The 23383-nt window shown below is 51.1% G+C and overlaps 7 protein-coding genes across 7 annotated transcripts; 2 read left to right on the top strand and 5 right to left on the bottom strand.

Moving 5' to 3' along the window:
* NEUTE1DRAFT_127702 (uncharacterized protein) lies at positions 1-2042 on the top strand (the record flags this gene model as incomplete). The annotated part of the gene is made up of 4 exons (XM_009849799.1): positions 1-295; positions 376-1255; positions 1318-1623; positions 1705-2042. The coding sequence occupies 4 exons, from the start codon at positions 264-266 to the stop codon at positions 1885-1887; spliced, it is 1401 nt and encodes a 466-aa protein (XP_009848101.1).
* A 4514-nt stretch (positions 2043-6556) lies between these two features.
* On the bottom strand, positions 6557-6854 carry NEUTE1DRAFT_34661 (uncharacterized protein; the record flags this gene model as incomplete). The annotated part of the gene is made up of 2 exons (XM_009848764.1): positions 6557-6781; positions 6822-6854. The coding sequence occupies 2 exons, from the start codon at positions 6852-6854 to the stop codon at positions 6557-6559; spliced, it is 258 nt and encodes an 85-aa protein (XP_009847066.1).
* A 1338-nt stretch (positions 6855-8192) lies between these two features.
* On the bottom strand, positions 8193-8760 carry NEUTE1DRAFT_107500 (uncharacterized protein; the record flags this gene model as incomplete). Its single annotated transcript, XM_009849798.1, has 2 exons — positions 8193-8239; positions 8373-8760. The coding sequence occupies 2 exons, from the start codon at positions 8758-8760 to the stop codon at positions 8193-8195; spliced, it is 435 nt and encodes a 144-aa protein (XP_009848100.1).
* A 1424-nt stretch (positions 8761-10184) lies between these two features.
* On the bottom strand, positions 10185-13045 carry NEUTE1DRAFT_76548 (uncharacterized protein; the record flags this gene model as incomplete). The annotated part of the gene is made up of 2 exons (XM_009849797.1): positions 10185-11944; positions 12000-13045. The coding sequence occupies 2 exons, from the start codon at positions 13043-13045 to the stop codon at positions 10438-10440; spliced, it is 2553 nt and encodes an 850-aa protein (XP_009848099.1).
* A 1577-nt stretch (positions 13046-14622) lies between these two features.
* NEUTE1DRAFT_120034 (uncharacterized protein) lies at positions 14623-17331 on the bottom strand (the record flags this gene model as incomplete). The annotated part of the gene is made up of 5 exons (XM_009849796.1): positions 14623-15998; positions 16049-16909; positions 16972-17037; positions 17144-17216; positions 17321-17331. 5 exons carry the CDS (start codon positions 17329-17331, stop codon positions 14823-14825), a joined length of 2187 nt encoding a protein of 728 aa, XP_009848098.1.
* Positions 17332-19978: 2647 nt separating this feature from the next.
* NEUTE1DRAFT_144256 (uncharacterized protein) lies at positions 19979-22905 on the bottom strand (the record flags this gene model as incomplete). The annotated part of the gene is made up of 2 exons (XM_009849795.1): positions 19979-22797; positions 22857-22905. 2 exons carry the CDS (start codon positions 22903-22905, stop codon positions 19979-19981), a joined length of 2868 nt encoding a protein of 955 aa, XP_009848097.1.
* NEUTE1DRAFT_98081 (uncharacterized protein) lies at positions 22904-23080 on the top strand (the record flags this gene model as incomplete). Its single annotated transcript, XM_009849794.1, has 1 exon — positions 22904-23080. The coding sequence occupies one exon, from the start codon at positions 22904-22906 to the stop codon at positions 23078-23080; it is 177 nt and encodes a 58-aa protein (XP_009848096.1).
* Positions 23081-23383: the final 303 nt, after the last annotated feature.

The raw sequence follows: 23383 nt of genomic DNA, 5'->3' as shown, positions 1-23383 counted from the left end.
CTGCACGACCAACTCGCACCGACGCCGCACCGGATGCCAGTAGATAGATACTCCTGTCTGCTAGGTCCTGTGCCCTTATAGAGTGTGTACCCGCAAGCGACACCAACGGACCCTCTCTCCGGTCCGTCCCGCCCTTTACGCCCGCCCATCGAGCTGCTGCGTCTCTTCATCCCGTCTATCCTGGCCTCTTCGAGTCAGATGCTAGTTTGAGCTAGGGGTGCTCTGCTTGGGTTACGACGCCATTTATCCTTTTAAGACCCGCTATGGAAGCGGGCGATTCTGCTGCCAGGCAAAGGTGCGCCTCTCAGGTCAATCCGGGTCGAGTTTTTCTCCTGCATCGTCGAGCAACTGGGTTAACATTTTGTCTTCTTGTAGCGGGATCCCAACTGCCACCACCACTCGTGAACACTTTGATCCAGCACGACCATACAACAACAGAAGCAGCAGAGGAGGCACAGCCATGGCGACGGCAACCTTGATTAACCCGAGCTCCCAATACCACTCGCACTCATTTTCCCACAACGGCTACCACCCCTCGTCCTCCGCAAGCATTCCCGGCATGATTTCGCCAGTCGATTCCCGGCGGACGTCCGACGAGTCGGAGAACCCTCATCGACAGTCGCTTCCTTCCATTTCAGAAGTCATCTCGGGTACCAAGCCGACCTCCTACCCTCCACATGCTCCAACCTCACTGCCGCCTACCCAGAGCCTCCCTTCGCCGTTTGCACCATCTGGTCCGCCCCGAAGTTACGATGTAGACAAGCATCCTTCGCCGAGGGCATTGCATCCAAGCTCGGGCTTCCCCCGCCCTGATCCTCTACCCGCCTTCTCTGACCCCGCAAGACCTCAATTGTCTAGCAGGCCGCCTCCGCCTCCCCCGCTGAATACATTTCCAACACATCATCAGCACCCCTCGCCGCCAGTGAAGCTTGAACAGATGGAGGTTGACCAAAGGCATGCCGAGGCATCCCCATTGAGTGCCGGATATCCTCACCATCCTCCAGGACATCCAGCGGGGCCCCATTATGCGCAAACGGGACGTCTACCTCCTGGCCAACTACCGCTGTCGGCTTACCCTGTTTCCCCCAGGCATAGTGGACCCGGACTGCCCTCACCATACGACTCGCAGCACCGACCGCCTATGTACCCAGAGGAGCAAGAATATGGGCATGGTCATGCTAGAAGTAGCGAATACAAGGCTGCCTCAGAAAGGTCTCTGCCGGACTGGTCGTCTTATGGGGAGATGATGTACATGGTAAGTGTGGAACTGTAGTCGCCTCGCTCATTTTTCCACGTCTAATAATGAAGAATAAGCAGATAGCGCACGCTGGGCGCACCGTTTATCATTTTGCTGAAGGCTATGGTGCCGCGGCCCGGGAACAGCAAGGACAGCCGCTTCCATCAAGGCTACCAACCGAAAGTGAAATCTCTGTCGTCATTGACAGCGCAGTTGTCGCGGTCGAGAACTTGAAGAACCTCCGACACCTCATTGCCCAGATCAATTCGGAACGGTCTCGAGAAAATGGTGGACGCAAGTCCGGAGCCGAGGACGACGATGTCTCCATGTATGGTGACGGCATAGGAAAGCATTCGTCTTTTAACGAAGTGAAGAAAAGGCGCGGCGTAAGTTGTTTTGTCCCAACTTTGGAGCCTGGTGCAAAGAGATGGAAATGAGCCTGAAGCTGACACATTTCTGTGATACAGCGTGCGGCTCCTCCTGGACGGTGCCATAGCTGCAATAGGATCGATACTCCCGAATGGAGGCGCGGTCCAGACGGCGCGAGAACTCTTTGCAATGCCTGCGGTTTACACTATGCCAAACTTGAGCGCAAACGACAATTGGAGCAACGATCTATTCGACCTAAACCCACCGACGATCGAAACTAGATTTACTATCCGACAGCGAAAGACGATTATCGCGGGCATTCCACCTCGGGTCCTGACAATTTCGATTGCAGCCAGCGGCATCATGTATGCTGACCATAGTAAAGCTTTTTTTTTTTCTTTTTCTTCGAATTGCCCCTTTCTTTTTTCGCAGCGCGCAGACAGTACAGACGCATTCGAGTCGCGATTATATTCCAATCTGTTTTAGCAAGCCTTCTTTACCTTGGTTCTATGTTGTCTTTTATACCCGGGGGTCTGGTTTTGGGGTTCTGGGCTTGGTCTGGTTGCGGTTCTAGGCGCAGCACAAAGAAGGCAAAGGTCCGGGCATATGAGGGGATCTGTGGGTTTGTTCATGAATCAACGCAAAAGCCCTTGTTTATTTCACATCTTGAAAAAACATGTACATACTTTATACCCCTTTCAACCGCTGTTTTCCAGAACCGGTATATAGGACCGATTTTGTTTTACGCGAATTCATGATGAATGAGAGGAGCTGCTAGAAAGCCAACAAGGCTGAGGCGGCTTATTTTCTCGTTACATTATCTACATACCCACATCTACAGCTTTAATCTGTCCCGCTATTCTGGTAGAGTAAACCCGAGAGTTCATGGTGTCTAGTATGGCGTTCCATTGCCTATCATTTTCTTTCACACGATTTCCTTACTTGACCCTATGAGAAAAAGCGGTCACCAACGATCTAGCTGAATTTCTTCGTATATCGAATACGTTTTCCCCGAATTCTGATCAGAGTGCGTCTTTGCCAGTACGCGTACGGTCACAGTATTGTTTTTTCTGCCTGTAGGTGTCGTGGTGTCGATTGGGTCTTTATTTGCTCACCTACTTGTGCAGGTTTCAACACGCAGCACCCACTAGTTAAGCACAGGAACACGACCCGTAACCAGCCTAACAATGCCGAAGCGCGATCAGCGATCAGATGATATGGCATATCCAGGGAAGAATATGAGGAAGTGAAGCGATTTTTTTTTTGGATTCTTAAAGTTTTTTGGTAAAAAGACAGAAAGAGTTACGCGTGGAAGATTTATCGGGCGCCCTTGACAAACGAAACAAGCACGCTTTGTCTATAATAAACACGATACGGGCGGGACGAGTCACGGTCATAACGAGGCTTGCAAGGCTTGTAAGGCGTATGTAAAGCATAGGCTGGGCGTGGAATAACAGACAGAGTATGACAAAAGATAATATAGGTTTCTACTATACATCCCTGGATTATATCGCGGCTAGGCTGGTTCAATGGACATGAAGGGTCATGGAGGAGGGAGGTGGGTGTCACATCCGAGTGTGTACTAGCTACCAGCTAGGTAGGTACCTACCTAACCTAAAATACATGTCTGTTGAACAGTGGACAGTAGGATAAATAAGATAACATGAACTGATCCTGAGAAGGAAAAGAAGAAGATGAAAAGCTTTTGAGTGATGGTTTGAGCTAGCCTAGCTGTTAGTGTTACCCTTTTTTCGTCGTTCACATTCGAGTGTCGCACAATATCCATTTTTCTCTTGAACTAATACAAAAGAAAATCGCAAGTCGACTAATAAAAATGTCTACAAGGCTACCGCTAGGTGAACACATGACGTTCCAAAACGTAGGTACGTTGCTTGCTTGCTTACTATCTATAAGATCTCTTTGTCGACGTGCGGTAGGTAGTGTGTAAACGTCTCCACATGTCTATAGAGCCTGGAATTCTAGAAACAACAAGGGGTCACAAAACTTGGAGCCACGAGGGAAGATGAAGTGATGAAGTAACGTAGGTGTTAATCAAACGGGATCGATTGACTACGTTTCCGATCCTTTCGATTAAGTCAACCTACTACCTCGACGTATTAAGCCCGGGACATGGAGCCGAAGACTAGGTGGGGCCAAGGGAACCCAGCACAGGGACCGATGGAATGTAAAGATTTGAGTTGGTTTTTTTTTTTTAAAAAAAAAAAAAAGAAAAAAATTTTCAGAGTTCAAGTTTGTTGATATGTTATAATATATTGGGAAGACCGAGTGAAGGGGGCGAGCGAGTGATATAACAAACCCCCCAGTGTTCAAACAGAGGTGACAACCGCCGTAAGGTACACAACAACCATGTAGCCCCATTTTTATCTCGACCTTTCCGTGCGTATCCATTCATCTACATAGGTAGTAACAAGTGAAGACAAAGATGTAGGATGCGCTTTTACGGCCCGCGTAGAGAAGGCAAGGAAATCGGCTCGTTACCTAGCTGTCCCCGGGAACGGAGGAGGGGTGGTGGGCGTTCTGGTGGCGCGTATCAATTACACTTACGGTGGAGGTTGAATGTTGACTGTTGAGTAGGTATTCAATCGACTAACTCGGCAGATTGTCATCTTGCCTTTACTTCATGCCATCGTTCAACTAGGTATCATCTGGATCTGGCCGGTACATTACATAAGTATGTTACCGTTAACTTGCTCGACATTCTCTTGCGCTTTCAATGTTCAACTTCATCTTGGTCGATTGAGGTAGGTAAGGATGTATTGTCAGGTTGTTAATCTGTCGTTCTTCGTCCTCACACCGAGTTACGTATGATTACGACGTATGAAAACAGACAGATGGGATCAAAGGCGATCGTTCGGGAGACCCACGTCAGGGATCAGAAGAAGAAGAACAAGAAGAAGAAGAAAACATGGAAGCTAGGGGGCCTTGTCGAGGTGACAACACATCATTCACAACGTTCGTGGAAACGTGAGAAGTGGGCGAGCAAGGGGTGGTGAAGAGCCTGTCGTGCTTTCCCACTATGTGGCTTAGATATTCCACCTTGCCTATATGTATCAACTGTAGATTACAGCTAGAGGAAGTAGGAATATTCGAGAATCATTGTAATATGGAACAGATTGTGAACAATATTGATACCTCTCTAACCTCCGTTCTGTTGTATCCATTCATGTGTATAATTACGAGTTCTGTGTTTTGTTACCTACCTACTTTCAGTCTAATAAGACCTGGTACTGACTCACTCATCATAAAGCCCAAGTCAGCAACCTAAACCCTTCTTTTTCTTGGCCCGTTGGATCAGCCTAGTTTTGGATCAAGGCAGGTCAGGTAGACATGCGTTGTTGAGGTCGGCTTACGTGCTGTGCGTACCGTACACCACTGCGTGCGTTGTGATCAACGGGCACACAGCATTAAGGTTGGCTGCCGCGTGTACTGTGTTCTACTAACTATGTAATTTTGGTTTGTGGTGGGTGCTTTGGTAGGTACTTTCTATATCAAGCGTATGGTCGCCAAAGGTTGGTTAGTAGAAAACATCGGAGGTCAGTTTTCTCGTAGAATACACAGTATTTCGACTTTCCATCGTGCTCTACCATTTCAACTTGGACATCCAGTTTCCAGAAAATGTGAAATAAGAGGGTCACTGGAAGCAGTTTACATCAAAGGTACCCAGAAACTCACGAGTGTACATTGCTAAAAGGAATCAAGTAAGGAACTGCGTAGTGTGACATGTGTTTTGGCCAACAAATAAATTGCATTCAGCTTGTGCTACATACCAATTTTACCTTTCTTACCTAATGCCGGCCTCCGTCCTCGTCGAGATCCACGATCCATCCCGTTGTACTCTCCTCAGCTGTTTGCGCTGTCTTGGTACCTTGGCCTCCTTTGTAACGCTTAAAACACGAGAAGGATTGAGAAACAAGAGCACGCACCGTGGAACACAGCACAGTGTTTGATGTACACACCAAGTATCGACGTGCGATGTACCAGAGTACAACCCATCCTTGACAATGTAACTTTCCCCAGACTCGCACAACGGTTGGCTTCCCACCGAGCTGTGGCTGCCCTGCGCAGGATGAAGAATGAAGGAGGATACTGTGCTGTATGTCGCCTGGCTGCATGGCGAGGAAGAGATGCGATGAGAAAATGTGAGTATCGCTTGACAACACATCCTTGGAGCCCCCTAGGAAAGCTTCCGGACCCTTATCCGCGATATTGAAGAGGAAAGGAGGGGGTCCAGGGACAATTTGTGGACACCCGCTGTACTTGAGACTCGAAAATGCCTGCTAAGCAGGGCAGAACATCAATGTTCCCAGTGCCGTCGTCCACGAGAATTGTCGGTATAGTAGCCGATCGTCTTAGCTGTTCTATCCCCCAATCTTACCCACAACTAGTAAACGATGAATATAAAGTAGTCGACAAGATAGTCGCCGCCCCCAATATCCCTTTTGGATCTTATGTGGAACGAGGATATAACGCTAACAATCATCATCAACCTTGTGAAGAATATGCTTTGCTGATTGATCTGCCTCCCCGTCAAGAGGAGCCGATGAAGAAAGGGTAAGGTTAGAAAAGGCGTTGCACATTGTAACAAGAGCACAAGCCTGATAAGGCAAGTGGGCAAGTAGATGGACGATGGGCTAGTGGAGCCGAGTGAGGCTCTTGGACTCGCTGCAACCTGACCTCCTGAGTCTTCCAATGAAATACCCCCACCTGCCGAGAACAAACAATGGGATGGATGCAGGTACTCCATTCGCAATACACCACCGCAGCCAGTTGCCGATCGAGGGATGGCGGGATGTGCGGGAGCGATAAATGGACTGGATGTCTTTGGCCACCTGTTCGTCTTCGGCTGCCCATAGGCGTGACAGGTGGGATGAGCGGGACAGACGGGACGGGAGGAGGGCACCTGGCATATGGTAAGGCGACAAACACACCTCAGCTTGCATGCCTGCTCGTAGCCCACTGTGACTTGCACCGGCCCGGCATCGAGGGTTGACGAGAGCCAGTAAACTTGTCCGGTTTGTATGCGTCCACTCGGGATCTCGACCCCATTGTCTGACGTGAGAGGGCAGTGACACCGAAGGATCGGGAGCCGGCGCCGGCACCGGTAAACATTAGCTCTGAGTGGTGATAGGTGGTGACTTGGGAATGGAAACAAGCCTGGAAGTGAGTTAACACGTAATCATCAACGAAGAGACACCTGGATTGAAGACCTGCCCAGCCAAATGGTCATGGCCTGGAAGAGAAGGAAAAAAAAAAAAAAAAAAAAAAAAAGGGAAAGAAAAAAAGAAAAAAAGAAAAAGAACTAAGTACCCGTTGGGGAGGGGTCCAGGTTTAACCGAAAGCAAAGCAAAGAAGGAATCTGACTGGCAAGAGAGCACTGTAAAAAGCGGACCCCTCCTTTCGAGTCTGGGCAGACGGGTAGGTGCATTATCACCCTCATCACTCCCGCTTATCACCAGCAACCATCCAGCAGTGCTAGCATTGATACCACAATGGCGTTATGTTCAGGCATGGCAATAGGGATGACAGAATGAGCAGATAATTGCCATGATGTTTTGTGGTGTGAATGGCTATGGCTTGTGGAGTTGAGACGGTTGTACTCGTTGTCAACACTCGACCAACTTGAAGAGATTGCAGGGACAAAACAAAACCCGAGCAATGTCAGGAATGCCGATAATTCAATCGTATCATGGCAGGGGCGACGCGCCTTCCATCTTTGCTCGTAGCCATACCTATATATCACGATACTCTAATGTGAAGTGGAGGGTAGGATCGACTCTGAAACTTTCTCCGCGTATGAAGCAACCACGGATCACAAAGTCTGCTATGACGTATTAGGGTAGGTAAGGTCAGTGTTGGGCAGGGCGACCGACGATAGACCACACATGATGGCCTGCAGGGCCGCCGCGGTAAATGCAATCCCCTTTTTCTTAATCCCTTCTCTCTTCCTCTCTTCCTCTCCGCGAACGACCATGGGTGATGGATGACACTTTACACACGGCGGCTGGCGAGCCCGTCCCCGGACTAGTTTCAACCGCTGCAGCCGTGCTGCGACCTGCTGCGGCCGGCAACCCTTATCCATCTCCTCAAATCCTTCTAGATTCATGCCGAAGAAGTTAGACTGCCGTGGGTGTCTAGCTATGTCTTCTCCAATCGACCGGCCGAAACTACCTGAGCCCCCGTCAACTGGCACTCCAAGACACAACTTTCGACCAGTCTTTGACCGAGACATTCACGAATCAGGGGCAGTCACTTCAGACTGGAGGTAAAGGCAATATTTCACCCATCCTCGGTCGGGCGTTCGGGTTCAAGGTATACTGTTCATCTTTATAATTGGGCTTTTTACTATTCAATCAAGGCGTACACCGCGTACAAACTGAGACTGACAAACCTTGGGGGGTTCTTTTGACCGGCGACAGATGCGAGCGCTATGCTACACCGCTTCGCTTTCGTCAACCACGTGCCTGACATTTTTCCATGTTCATCATACACTCGGAATAACAAAGATACCATATTTCATTCGCTCTAAACATCCCGTTGTCCCATTGGGCCAGGATCGTTGAAGATTTTATGCAAAAGCGTTCTTGATGACGTTCGAGCTGTGTGTGCGCTTAGCTATTCGATCTAGGCCAGAGTCAACAAAGAGAGCGATCGGTTCAGGATCCGATCCAGATCAACTGACTCAAATATTCGGCCCCAACAAACCAGTGTTAACAAGAAACATGGCAGAAGTTCTGTCATGTCTCACCAGACAGCGATGACAGGACCCTGCTTGCTGATCCATTCGAGCCATCAACCTTGTAAGCCTCAATGGAAATGTAATATTCATCGTGGTCATCTGCAATCTTCCCATCATGGTCTCTACGATTGGCAAAGACGGCAGAAAGGGCGGCTCTTGATCGCCAGGGGGGCCATGTGCTCGGCTCGATCCGACGTCTCACTCTTTTCTTCCGTGGCTTTCCCATATTCTCGCCGATGTTCTTCGGTCTTCTCCTAACGCTTGCCATATGCATGCGTCTACCGAAAGCAATATTGATCACGTCTGATCTACGCTCTGATTGCACCTGGGATTTGCGGGAAAGTGTATCCAGAGCTGCTAAGCCACTCATCAACTCATGCCAGATGAGCCGCTCCATGGTGTGCTTTGAGATGGCAAGAAGTTCCAGCGAGGCCAACCACTTCCCCGACGGCTTTCACACATAGATTGACAACCGTAAATCAGGCTATGGCATCTGGTTTTCATGATCATCGGAAACGCAGTGTGTTTCGCACGTAGATTTCATTCCTTCATTTTGCTTCATACCCAACATCGGCTCGAGACAATTTATCCATCACTCCGAGCCTTCGACTCAAGGGAGCCCCTCACAAAGCTTTGCGCTCCATATACATAGCACAGCCAATGTTCCCCCAATTTCCCAACAAAAGCGGTAAGAGTGTCTTCTATGTTCCAAGACAGATGGCGGCTCAGGAAGCTTTATCAGCCTTTGTGCTTCGCTCAACAACGCAGGGTCGTGCTAGATCCAGTGAGGAACTTGTATCACCATGGGAACCTAGTCTAGAGTACCATGTTTTCTGTGCGTTAGGTTGAGATCGCCCCCACGGTAACATTTCCTTGAATCTCAGATTTCTATTTGAAAGACAACGGAGCTTAGAGGAACTGGCCACCGGACACGGAGTGGAAGATCTGCAAGGACCCTGAACACAGGATCTGATCTCGCATTCCTAATACGAACCATCGCTCCAATGGCGTTGTCAAGATGGGGGGAGCAGAGGGGGTCCATCGTTTTCTGGGCGAGGCGCCACGTCTCAACCTCAACCTCCACATCACTTCGTCAGCTGTGTCCGGAATATACCGCCTCCGCGAACATGGCATGATATGAAGTCAAACTACCGGCCGAAGGCGGGAAATGTGTGTGGACTTTGATTGACAGCCCGTTACCTCATCTGAATCGTCTTTCTGGAGGGTCCTTTCGAAGAAGATATCCGAATCCTGGCATCCACGAGGCACGATCGATCAGTGATTGATTTGGCTGCTCCTTCGGCGTTGGCTGCCGCGTGTTTTCGTTACCCCATTCATGTCATCCGTTTCGGCCCCTATGCATCTAGAAGCACTTTTTAGCTATGAAGAATGTCATGTCAACTTGACAGCACCATCCTTCGCGTGGCCCTTGCCATGTACTCCGTCCACAACGGGCGTCATAAACTGGTTTCTGTCCAGGCATGATTCTTCTTGCAGGATATTGACCTCTCTCCATATTGTCTCAGGGTCCTTTGAACTCATGGGACTGTCATGCATGCATGCAGGCTTCCATAGTGCGCCTGATTTTGTTCATAGACGGAGCGGTGCTAATGATGGGTGGTGTTGCTGGTACTGGAAAGTATGAAAAAAGTCAGTAGAACTGTGCTGAGTTGGGATAAGTAAAGCACCTATGGAAAGAAGGAGGGTATCATACGGTGCTGATACCAAACCTGACGGTAATGTTACCCAAATTTCATAAAGACTTGCGTATCATGTCATGTCAACTTTTCCATAGCCTGTTTCCGGGTAACTAATTGGTGATGCCTTCATGAAATCGTGAGTTGGAATTACTTGGCCATAGTCATAACATTAAGAACATGATCTCTCGTTCCGTTTTGGACTAGTAGGCCGCTGAACAAGTCCCCATTGTCCAGTCTCGGGAGGGTTGTGGGTATCTGACCAAACAAAAGAAACACGTTGTGTTGAGAAATACTGTGAACGTAAACGCAAAAGACCACAACAATAACAACAAGAAACCAAGAAAACTCCAAGAAGAATTGATCAAATCATGATATCAAGCATAAACCATCCCCTCCGTAACCATCCGCGCCCTCCCGGCCACCGTAAACCCACGATGTCCGATCACCCCCGCCGCTGCTTCTTCAGGGGCATTATTTTGGCCTGCTCCTCCTCCTTTTCCCCCGTCAACCACCCCCCACACCAACGGCCTCTTCCAAATCTCTGTAGTATCAACAGCACCAGCACCACCAACAAGATCACTAAACCCCACGCTCCTACGCTTCCCCCTCCCCTTCTCGTCACTACTGGTAGGGGGTAGTAAATGACATCGAGCGCTAATAACAGCACTACAACTCCCTCCCGGCAAAGCCACTGGGTTTCCGATTATAACTGCCCTTGCGTTCTCATTGCCTCCTCCCTCGGATGCTGCTCCCGATGCAGGCGTGAGTTTGTCACTAGGAATAGCAGTAACTGGTGAGGAGGAGGAGGATGACATAAAAGACTTTGGGGGAGAAGAAGAAGAAGAAGTCCTGAACCCCAGCACCAAAGTAAATACCAAAAGCAAAACCAGGAGGGCGAGGAGGGTAGTCAAGGCTACGCCGCTTGTGAAGAGGGCTGTTACTTCCTCCTCTTTTCCTACTACTGTCTCTGCTGCTGTGGCCACTGAGGATGATGGTTCTGTGTGTAAACTCCCGAGACTCTGACTCGTGACAAACCCCATGGCTGAAAAGAGGACCAATAAAAACCAAGAGACGGGTCGGGGAAGGGTGAGGTAGAGAGAAGTCGTTTGTGAGCTGTCGGGGTCGATGTCGAGGGCGGAAGAGGATACGCGGAGCGGTTGCGGTTGCGGTTGCGCATTGGGACCATGGCGGCCGTGGTGGCTAGAATAGAATAAGGAGGATTCGTGAGAGAGGAAATAAGTCGTTAGAAGCGGGTTGATGGCGAGATAGAGTGCTGAGAGGAGGAGGTGTGGAAGGGAGGAGAAAATCGTGGCTGCCCAGGCTGGGAGGGTTGTTGGTTGGTTGAGGGAGATGAGCGGTTGGTTTGGCGCCGGTGAGTAAGAGTCCCGGTCTGGGAAGATTAAAGGGTTATTCCCAAACGGCGAAAGGCCGTTTCCATCATGCATGATGGAAAGCGCCAGGGCAGTTGCTGTAGCTCCGGCGCAGATAACCCATACTAATCCCGTGATGATCCAGCGTGGTAGAGAGGGGGCGTGAAGCCAGTAGTGTCGTTTGGGCACCCAGTGCTTGGGTTGGCTCGCTTCGGAGGCCCAGTTCCCTTGCTTGACGTCGTCTTTGGAAAGGAGGCAAGCGCCTTGGGTGATGGGGTCGGGATCGATGAGAAAGGAGGTGATGGTGTCTCCTAGGGTGGCAAGGGGGGTGAAGGTTGATCGCTTGAAGAAGATGAGAACGGAGATAAGGGAGACGACGGTGATGAGGTTGAGGAGGACGGTGATTCCGAGGAGGAAGCCGTAGACGTCAAGTTGGCAGGTTGATTGAAAGGTGCCGTTGGTAACTCGGTTTGCTGGGGCGGGGTCGGATATAAAGATTATAGAATTAGAACTGGGATATGGTTAGCATTTCATTAAAGCCGTGATGAGTTCGGAAGAGCACATACATTACTTGCGTGAAGATGGCCGCTAGAAGAATAACAACTGCCAGGAGACTCCTTCTCTTTGCGATATATCGCAGATTTCGAAACGACGGTATCCCAATATCCAACCATTTCTTCCTCTCGTGTGCCGCCGTAACCTCCTCCCTCGTAGGACTGCTCAGTACTTGAAAAGTATAGTTGGCCCCAGCCAACAGAACCACCCCCAAAATGTTGACGACAGCGTGTACACCCAAATCGATCGCAGATGTTGTCGAGCATGGGCCTTTGTAGATGACGACCTTCCCCTTAAAGGCATGTTTCCCCTTCCACGCCGCCAGTATCACCAAGCAAATGACCCCTACCAGCAGAATTATCCCTGCCAGCAAAGCGTTTAATCCCACGCCTGCCCTCCACCCAGCGGTCCACCTCTTCCACCTCCTGCTTCCAACATCTCCAGTCACTGCACCACTCCACCTCTTCCAACGTGACCCTGTTCCGGGTAGTATATGCCTCCTCTCCTCATCCTCGCCCGCCCCTCCTCCGTCCTCCCCCCAAAATCCCAACCTTTCGCTGCTCGTCTCCGAAAGTCCATCAAGAATGCCAGCCCTCGATTCATGTGGTCGATGCTGATGCATTATGTCCACCGCCCTCTCGCCCAGCTTCCCCTCATTCTTCTTCCTCCTCGCCACCATCTCCGGAGTCTCGCCGCGTAGGTAATTAATGACATAGTCGGGAATGAGGTCCTGGTCGACCGATTCCACGTCTTTTTCCCGTATCCGCCTTGGGTCCCAAGTGGCTCGGCGGGCAAAAGGAGGGCGCTCTGGTCCGCCGCCGCCTCCAGTAGATGAGACGGTCCCCGTTCTGGTTGTCGTAGTCGCTTTCGTGGCTCTCGTCGGCGGTCGACCGAAGAGGGTGAAGGAGAATAAGCTGCTGGTTTCGGTGGCTATCGATTGGAAGGGCCAATGAATTAGAGAGCGGCGACCGCGACGTTCTTGGATGAAGGAGCGCTGGTTTTGGAGAACTCCTTGGGCTGAGGTGGAGGGGGTGGTTCCCTCCATTATGCTTTCCATTTTGGAGAATGTGCTTGCTTGTTTTCTTGTAGATAAAAATGAAAAATTAAGAACGCTAGGATGAACAGAAACGAATGTAGAGGCCACCGAGGCTCAACAAATGAGTGAAAGATAATTACTATACTGATGATGTGATGAAAAGCCCTCGAAGAGGAAGAGTGACACGGTATGACACTGGTCATAAGGCACGCGTAAACCGTTGGTTGGTTTGCTGGGAGGAGACTTCAGATGAGAAAAAAGCAATCTCCAGCCATGATGGGCAACAAGGATGAAGTAAAAACGAAAAGAAAGGGTGGGAAGGGTCCGTGGGAAGTATTAGCCTTGAACTGGGTTTCGAGATACACGGTAAGGCAGGCATAAAGATAGGATCGCGTCTCGCACGATGGTAGGCCAAGCACACGGGGTGACAAGAGAACCGTCTTGGCTGAGTGATAGTCCCATGCTGGCGATGTCTTGTTGGACGGTAAAGGCTGCGGCTGCCGGGATGACTCCTATATAGAACGTCTTTTATGCTTCTGCAGTGCCGGGTCGGCCATGCTCAATGTGAGCTGTCGGCGATGTTTGATGGTACCAACGAAAGGGTTGGCTTATCGCAGAAGCTTTCTTTAACATGATGTCAGCCTCGTCCATTCATAATTCTTGTGGTTGCTCCAGGTTCACCATCACTTCGCCATGTCGACCCTTCCTTCGACCGAGTCGTGGAAGATGACTGAACACGCTCTATCTTTCCTCTGGTCGCTCCCATTCTGAAGAGGAGCTACAAATGGAGTTCCATTGAAGCTGAAATACGGCGCAACCCATATGCAGTTAGAAGCGAATCATGTTGTTTGGTGTGACGGTTGTTTGGATGCTGTAGGGGTCAAGTTTATGCGGCGCGGGGAAGTCGACCAAGGATTGGGTTGATGTCGGGATGATATCAACAAGGAGCTCCAGTCGTGTTTCAGAACCACGAGGCTCGATACCAACTTATCCTGCAAGTCTGCTGTCCCTGTCATCTAAATATTCCCTGTCAAAACATGTTAGCTACTCTATGTTTCTACTTTGAACAAGGTTAGCGGTTAGGACGACTGAATTGGGCTGCGCTGTGCAGAGCATGACAAAAAAGGCGAATTCTGATGATTAAGAAATTTGGTGGCAGTCGGCTGTTGTGGGCGAGTTCGTTCATCTTATCGATAAGACGAAAAGCCGTCCAACGCAGTCGAAGTGAAAGCAATGCATATTGATAAACGTCACGAAGCCTGGTGGTAAACTACAGTAAAACACGGAGAATTTGAAGAAAAAGAATGGATTGAGTGAGATTGGAGAGGATGAAAATGAAAAAGGTAAAAAAAGAAGTGCCCAATAACAGGATTGAACTGTTGACCTTCGCATTGACTTGATATCAGAAGTCTGATATTAGTACGACGCTCTAACCAGCTGAGCTAATCGGGCTGTTTTCGTTGGGATATGTTGGCTTAGCTTTTGCTCATAAAGGCCAGCAAGCTTACTCTTCGAAGTGGTTACCTCAGAATTTGACAGGCGTAGAACTCAAGTCATCGATAAAATACACGCAGAGCTTTATTACAGTGATGATGAGCCAAGAAGAAAATACCATGCGAATAATCGTGATTAGCGTATCCAAGGCAATGCAGTCTAACGATGATGCAAAAGAACACAAACGTCCACTCTCCCTTCCCATATCCAGCTCCTTTCCTAGGCTTTTAACATGCTACGGCTCCCGCCATGAACCTCACCAAGCAGGACTTTCGCCCTTGCCAATCAAGTGACGTGACCCGCCCTACTCTTCCTCGTTGAACTTCCTCTTTACACCGTTCGCCTTGGCGTCGTCATCCTTCAACTTTTGCTCCAAAGCTGCCTGGCCACCACCGCAAGGGCTCTTACCCTTGAGAAACCCGCCGAACAACTTCTCCAGATCCGGCACCTGCCCGATCAAGTCATCAATACCCAGCCCGCGCTTCTCCCTCTCGCCGATCTCGATAACGGCGCCGACGAGATCTTTGGTGATTTCCTCCGAGACCACGCTGTCCTTCTTGTATCCGGGGTGCTTCGCAATGAACTCACGGATCCACTTGGCCGCCGTCCAGAGCTCTCCGCTGGCGCGCTTGCGGATGAGATCGAGGTAGCGAGCGAGTCCGCAACGGGTAGCGACGTCCATGTTGACGCTGTCGAGGTAGCTTTCCACCAAGGGGATGAGACCGGGGAACTCTTCGCCCTCCTCGGCATCCTCGGTCACCTCCTTGGAAGTCGCCTTGGCGTACGCAGTGCCGTTGATGACTTCATTGACGCTCATGAGTCTGTACTCGTCCTCGACAGGGCCCAGGGGCGGGGTGGCAGGTCTGCTTGATCCGCTATTGGGTGTGCTGGTGCCAGAAGCCGATCTGGAGGCACTGCCGCCCCTGCGGGTTGTGCGGACGGGGAATGGATTCTTGCGGAACCAAAACTTCTTTTCGAGGTTGGCGTTGCGCGCATGCGCGGTCTCCATGTTCTCATCTACCTTCACGATAGGGATGTAGAAGTTGAGGTCGAAGCTAAGGATGGCACGGGTAATGAGAACGATGAAGACGGAGAAGGCGGCGTTTTCAAAGTCGGTGATTTGAATCTCCATGGGCCGGAACTCCACACGCCAACCGATGCTGTTGTCAGCCGGAGGTGGCTTGAAGCGCATGTGCTGCCAGTTAGTACTCTGGATATTCTCAAAATGATCCGTCTTGGTCAGGTCGAGCTCCTGGAGATCTTCGTTAAAGATGACGATAGGATCGCGGATGAAGAGATGAGCAAAGTGGGTAGCCAAACGGTCATCCATGCCACCGTCGAGCAACTGCTGCTTGATCTCGGGGTCGATGACGAGGTTAGGATCCATGTACTCAGGTCGCAATCGGGAATCGGTAGAGATGTAAGTTGAGTTCGAAGCATAACGCGACTTGGGAATCCGCCATCTGTCGTTCTTAAGGGGCTATAGAAAGGTCAGCATCGAATCAGACCTTGAAAAAGTGTTGTTCCTACCTTTTCTCCCAGCTCCTCAGGTGTGCGGTCGTCCACAGCCCTGCTGATTTGGTTCCACCTGACATCGGTATCGGCAATGAAGCCCTTGTACACTGGTGTTGCCGCAGTGAGCGCAAGCAGGATAGGACCTAGAGGGCTCAGCTGGTCGTACATCTTCCTGCCTTCGGTGATGTTCTTGGCCTGGAAGGTGATTTGCAGACAACAGCTGCCCATGCCGAAAGCCATGGCATCCATGTGAATGAAGTTGTCGGGAGCGGCGCCGTTACGAACATCATCGTCCTCGGGCCAGTTGTGTAGGTCGTAGTTGACGGTTGGGTCCTTCCATGGCCAAGGGGTGTTCTCGTCTCTGAACACTGGAACATTGACCTGGACTTTGCGGCCGCGGCGCGAACGGATGTTGGCCGCAAGGGTAGGGAAGCGAATATGAGGGTTGGCGATCTCGTCAGGGACAAATTGCGATCGCAGCTTGGGACCGGAGACGGGATATGATGGTTCAGTGAATACTCCTGGGCTGCCGATGCGGGGGAAAGTAGTGAGCGTGATGGGATGCTCATTCGAAAGCATGTGGTCCTTGGCAATGCACCTTCTCAACTTCATGTCGGCCTCAACGGTCAACAGGTCCTTGAAGTCGATGCCCCATGGCTTTCCGGGGGTGGCTTCGAGCATGAATCTTCCGAATTCCGGATGGAAAACGGGAAGAGTTACGTTCCCGGCATCTGCGTTGGCCTCAGTTCCAGGAGCGCAGTCTCCTGTTACCTTAAGAGTCTTGCTGTCGGCCAAGGCTTTGAGAATATCGGCCTGGCGAAGGGAGAGCAGAACCTTAGGCTCATCTTTGGAATAGTTGACGACCAAGTACTCGATCTAAGCGGGGTGTTAGGAGCCTGAGAAGCAGTAGCTCAAGGCATAGGAACCAAAAAACGCACCTCATCACCCCAGAGCATAGCGTCACGCTCCTTTCCCTTAGCCTTGTTCCATATTTCGAGTAATTGCTGATATCACGTTAGCATACGTCTGCGGTACCTCATCCCAATATAGACTGTGGTGTATTCCACAGAAAGGCATCGAAGGTCCGGAGTTAACGGTGTCAAGATTCACCTTAATGCCCCAGGCACGGACGAGATGTGCTTGCTGCTTGGCATCTGGCCAATCCAAAGCCGTTCCCAAAGCTCTGTTGTAGTGTCAGTATATGGCGTCATGAACGGTGAGACTGGTGTTTTCCCCCTGGGATGCGATTTGTGCAGCGAGTGTCCATATCGGGGACGATATACGTACAGAAGACCCATTGCTACTCTGACGACTGCTCTTTGGTGCGTGGAGGGATAGAGTCCGTTCGATTGAGATCCGTTTTCTTGATTAAGCCGCTGCCGCTTCTTCGACAACTGTCAGAAATGCTTCAAGTACGAGCAGTTGTCTTCCCGCCCGCGTTGGCAAACCGACCGTGCGTTTTTATTCAACCGAGCGGACAGCAACTGGCAACGGTAGACTGCGCACCCAATGAGCAACTCTGACCAGAGTTTAAGGATGATGAGCCACCCAACTCGACAAGGCGATGTGACGAGCTTCAAATCCCAGTGGATGCTGATGACTTGTGCTGAGGCAGTCTTCACTGTCGTGATGCAGCACACCGGGCAGCACACCTTTTTTCAAGGCCTGGTTGACCACGGTCGTAGGAAAGTATAACACTTTCAAATCTACACATAGCATCGGAGTCACCCCTCTCTCTTCGTCCCCAGTGGGGAAGAAGTGGTGAGAGGTTTCGTCCCCCACGTTAGCCAAGCGCCGAGTTGCATTTCCGGGACAGTGCAAGTGTGTTTGAGAATGGGCGCCCTTCCCAAGCAGGTGAGGTGTTGGAGTCGAAGGCGTCATTAACGCACGCAATCTTCTCGAGAAGCAACTGGTCAATTGAAGAAGCACTTGGTCGCTGCACCTGGCTGAGTGTGTAACCAGAATGATTGGCAGGGCGGGGATTGAAATCGCTGGACAGATAACTGTGACTGGCTTAACAGAAAAAGAAAATTGCATTGTACATACCACTGCAGCAGGCGTACCCGGGACTTGAGGGTGAATCGAACCGTCAAACGTGAGAGTGTATCTTGGGGAAAGAGGACACAACAAGTGTTGAGGGTTGGGTTTGTAGTCTGGCGCCCTTCCCCGTTTGGCAACAAAATGGAAGTCAAAGATCCCGGCAGGTTGGAGATATAGAGAAGTCCGGGTAGGGTCCGCAGACGTCGGGGTGCCAGTGGTTTGCGGTATGGAGCAAAAAGTGTATCAATCTGCAGATGGCGTCGATGACGGAATATCAATACTGTGCCAATGTCGTGTAGAAATATACGGTGCAGTTATCAAACAACGAACTGACTCCGGTATCGATTGATACTATCCGTTGAGGTGAGGGACCAGGACAGCCACTGGCGCAAAGGATCCAAGGTCAAGAGTGTTTGAGAAAGTGCGAAGCCTTCAGTTCTTGTAATAACAAGACGAACTTGAAAATTTTGAATTTTTTGACCGGGGTATACTTGGAGACGGCGGTTCCCGTTCAGAGCCGCAGCCCACAAGCGAGCGAGCGAAGTTTCCAAAAAGGAAGCCGAACAACAGCAACAACAACAGCAATAGCATATCAAAGACAATACGATAGTGACAACCCACCTGTCAGAGTTTCCCTTTTCGGGGCCTTCTAATGGCTAGACCAGATCGACCATGTACGTACTATGGTATGTGAGCCGGGAAGTCGGCAAGGCCCGCGCAGTGCGTGAAATTTACAGGAAAGAAAAGAAAAATGAAAAAATGGAAAAAGGTCTCGGCTCGATGGCCGTTAACAAAACTGGGGCCTCTTGTTTTCCGAACTCCACAGAGTGAACCCGAATCGAATCGTTCCAGGCGGTTGTCGGTGGAGTCTCTCCGCTGATTTCCGCAATTTACTCAGCGCTTTCGGTCGCCGAGGCGGGTGCAAATAAGGTTCCCATTGTCGTGGATCTCCGAATCTGGATTTCTAATCCACCTCCAGGGGCATGCAAGCAGTGTCAACCTTGACTTGCCGGATCGTGCCTGGATTATGTAATCACCCATCTCTCATCTCATTATCACAAGAAGGAAGGTAAGCAAACAACATGCGATGTCGTCGATGCCTCAGTTTAGGGGGAGGACGGGCTCAACGGGCTTAGTAGACTGCCCGAGTGAGTGCCTCGTTTTTTTATTTCTTGTGTTCCCACGGAAGCGGGCTCAGTAATCATTTTGTACTTAGTCAGAACCAACGAGAACCGTTCACATCCAACGTTTCAATGCACATGTTCGCAGCTGACTGCGTCCGCTCAATCGGATCGACTGTCGTCCCCCACGCTGCGTGTCGGCAATGAAACTAATAAATGCAGCTAGGTGTACATAACTGTACACTAACCACTGTTGACCGCACCGGTTCTTATCTTAGCCCCTTCTTCAATCGGAACATACATACCTACCGGTGATAAGATCACCGAGGAAAGTGTGGCACGTGAACCAGCCCGTGATACCCCTCGTCGTGACCGCGATAGGACACACAACTCACTCATGTACGACCTCAATTGTTCTGTACGCCAAACGAATAACTCAAGAGCGATGCATGATCACACCTTCTTCATTCTATCATCATATCCAAAACCAAATAACCCTCATCGCCTATTCATTCTCATGGTATCAACCTCCAACCCTCAACCTTCAACCCCCGAACCAGAACCTTTAAACACCGCCCAATGCAACCTTGCCTAACTGAATCCAGACTGCCATCCCCATTTTATCTCCTAAAATACATTTACATAAACATCATGAACTGTTGGTTCATGATCGCATAGAAGAAGAAGAAAAAGATAAACCAGTTCCGCTCCCTCCCCCGACAAGCTGAAAACAAACTCAATTAAATTATTAAAACCCCCCCTTTTTGTGTACGTTCATCGCAAATCACTGTACATTCAAAAATAAATCATCTCCCCTCCTCGTCGGCGTCAACTCCGGCACCCAACCGGGCGTGATCGGCGGCGGCGGCAAGTCCACGTACCACTCATTCGTGTTTGTCTTGTCTCCGTAAGGGTCTTGAGAGTTGTTTTTGCCCCCTTTCAGCGCTTGGCCTTCTTGCCAGTGTTGTTGCTGCTGTTGGCGAGCCTGCTGGGGTCCAGTCTGCTGCTGCTGCTGCTGCTGTTGCTGCTGTTGGCCATCTCTAGCCCATCCCTTTGCAGGTCTGCCGATGCTCTTGTTCGAGCTGCTGTTGGGGTTGGGGTTGAGGGCGAGTGCCGCGGCCTTTTCGGCGCCGAGACGCTTGGTGAGCAGAGAGGAGCTGTTGGTTCTTGTGTGTTGGTGTTGAGACTGATGCTCTGGTTGAGCTGGCTGGGCAAAGATCGGCCATGATTGTTGAGGCATGTGTGGCTGTTGAGGCCTGTATTGACGCTGCTGCTGCAGCATTTGAGCATCATAATGCCCTTGAGAAGGCCGGTAGTAGGAAGATTGTTGTTGTTGCTGCTGCTGTTGCTGTTGCGCTCGCTGGGCTTGTTGCAACTGGCGTTGCTGTTGCTCCCACTGGCGTGGTGATGGGGCACGGTAGTAGTAGGCAGACCCTTCTCCCTGTCCTTGTGACTGTTGTTGCTGATTCCAATAGCCATTGGGGCCAGTGGCTATAGAACTCTGTCTCCTTTGGGACTGCTGGTGTTGCTGGCGTTGCTGGTGCTCAACCGGCACAGCAATCGGGAAGCGCCCCTCAGGTGACCCGGTTCTCATCTGTCCAGGATTCTTGTTCCTATTTGGGTTAACAACAGGGGCATTCATGGGCTTCGACATCCCAACGGTCAGCCGAGGCGTCCCATGAGGAACCGCACCAATGCGCATTCCCTCGTTGTCTCGCTCCTCGGGAGTCACGATCCTGATGGGGAAGCGTCCCTGTCCTTGGGCTTGCCCTTGTCCTCGCTGCGTTGACATACGCTTGGAGTTGCGCCTGGGAGGTTCGGGACCGGTCGAGCCACCAGCACCACGTAGAGCCTCTTGAGCATCGCGAAGTTGTTGCAGGCCCTCATTCACATTCTCTCCCTGCTTGTGAATCTTGGGGTATGACACCGGCGACTTTCCGCGAGAAAGAGGGCTCGGCGAGCAAGGCGATTCCGCCACGGGCGAAAGATCTTGGCTGTCTTCTTCTTCATCTCCTGACTCAATCTCCGTGGCAGAGTCCTGGGACATCCGACGTTGCCGGCTTGTTCTCTTGACTGACTTGCGCTTGATTTTGGTGCCCGTCAAGTTCCTCCCAGTATTGTTTTCAGAGAGCACTGCCGAAGGGACGGCGGGCATGGGGTTCTCCGGGCCAGGTACAACGGTCAGAGGAGTGTTGTAATCAGAGTAGATACTGGAAGCCACGTTGCCCCTAGGGTGAGCATCATCTCTCATTGCAACCGGTGATTCCACAAAGGCACCCTGCTCCCGTTCCCGGGAGGGGACTCTAAGGGCAGGCACGACCATGCCGGGAGTGTAGGGCATGTACGCCCTTTCGGCCTTCGTCTTGTCCTGTGGGCCTGGTAACTCGACAGAAGAAGCTGGGTATGGCGGCGCTTGGGTCTTCGTACCCGCGCCTACAGTTGAGTGCCTAAGGACCCAGTTGCCCTTCTTATCAGCAAAGTAGTAGGTGGTTGCCGATTGTGGATCACTTGGCGGCGGACGCCAAATGGCAGTACCCGACCTATAATCTCCCTCGCCATCCTCTGCGAACTCAGTAATAACACTGTCTCTTCCGGTCAAAGGAGCAGCGTTGGGAGCTGTAGCGGGAGCAGCCCTGGGGACAGCAGGTGGGACAACAGCGGACATCGGTGGGTTCTTTGGAATAGCCAAAGTCAGGTTCGGCTTTGGCGTTTCCTTCTTGCCAAGTGGGTCCTGGGTCCGGGAAGCTGGAGTGATTACCATGGCTGGCGGCAAGGCAGGCATGGGCAGAATAGGGGCGGCGCCCGCGGTAGCTCTGGTGACTGTAGGCCTGGGAGAGTTTGACGCCGAAGCGGATCCGGGAAGGGTCGCTAAACCAACACCGTCAGCCCTTGGTGCTTTCGTGGGCCTAAACGTAGGTGTACCCTGTTGCGAAGGAATCCTCTGGATTGGGTAGCTGATGCCCAGCAAATCAGGACCGGTGATGCTTCTGCGACCAAAACTCTTGAACGAGTCCCTCATTTTGTTGAATCCCTTCTCCGGATCTCCAGAGCCCATCCTCTTGCGGCGCACACATTTGGCCAAGAGTACAAGCCCTGCACCCAGAGCCACAACCGCCACACAGCCTATCGTGATCCCGGCAACCTGTGCGCTGGTGAGTTGCGGTGATTCCTTTTCAGCGGGCGCCCCAGCCGGAGCAGATGTGCCTGGTGTGCCTGGTGCGCCTGATGTGACTGGCGTTGTTGTGCTGGAAGCAGTGGGCTCCATGCTTGGAACGGAGCTCGGACGTGTGCTCAAAGTTGAGGTTTGCGCCGAGCTGGACTCAGTACTAGCCGAGCTGGACTCAGGACTAGTCGTGGAGGTAAGGCTTGAACTTGATGTCGTCGTTGTCGCGCTTGGCGAAGCTGTAGCAGTGGTGGAGGCAGGAGCCGCAGATTTCGTCACGGTCGAAAGCGCGGCACTGCCAGTGCCTTTTGTTAAAGTCGGGGCAGCAAGATGTCCTGTCCCCGTTGGGAGGATCAGTGTTGCTACAATGACATCGTGAGTCCTCGACGCCGAGTCATCAACATCATCGCAAATGTTGTACGCCTTTGTTGTTGCTTGAACTGATAGCAGTCAGCCTCCCACATACCTCATACCAGAAACGTGGTATCAAATCACTTACCACCAGCCGTAGTATCCTTGCAGTTTCCCAACTCCTTCTCGCCGATCATGCATGCTACTGCTCCCTCTCCTAGTGTATATCCTCCGCCACCTATTTGCTTGCACATGCATCGTAAAGACGGTGTTGTGCCCCCGCAGGTGAGATCGAGGTTTGCCGATATCCATGAACGGAAGCATGGCCTTGCGCACGTCGGCACGGTTTCTACTATTGATGTTGGTATTTGAGGTTCGGCTGCTTGGGCGACTGTCGAGAGGGTCGTCCATAGTAAGCCCAAGCACAAGAATGACTTGACGGCCATAGTACTGGGCAACATCTGGAAATGAGATTAGTGGTGAGATTCGGAAACTGGTCATAGAAGACAACGCTCGCTCCCCCATTTCAGCAACAGATCACGGGTTTTGGTTGAAGGTTGAGAAGGTGTTCCTTGCCCCAGTCCAAGTTCCCTCTTCTCTTGGATCCTTCCCTCTTAGCCCATTTCAGGTTGCTATTGACCTATTATGCCGGCCCAGTGGCGAGATCCATGGTAC

This window comes from Neurospora tetrasperma (assembly GCF_000213175.1).
Source record: "Neurospora tetrasperma FGSC 2508 unplaced genomic scaffold NEUTE1scaffold_1, whole genome shotgun sequence".
Classification (NCBI taxonomy): domain Eukaryota; kingdom Fungi; phylum Ascomycota; class Sordariomycetes; order Sordariales; family Sordariaceae; genus Neurospora; species Neurospora tetrasperma.
The sequence above is the reverse complement of the archived record's forward strand: the minus strand, read 5'-3'. Positions and strand labels throughout refer to the sequence as shown.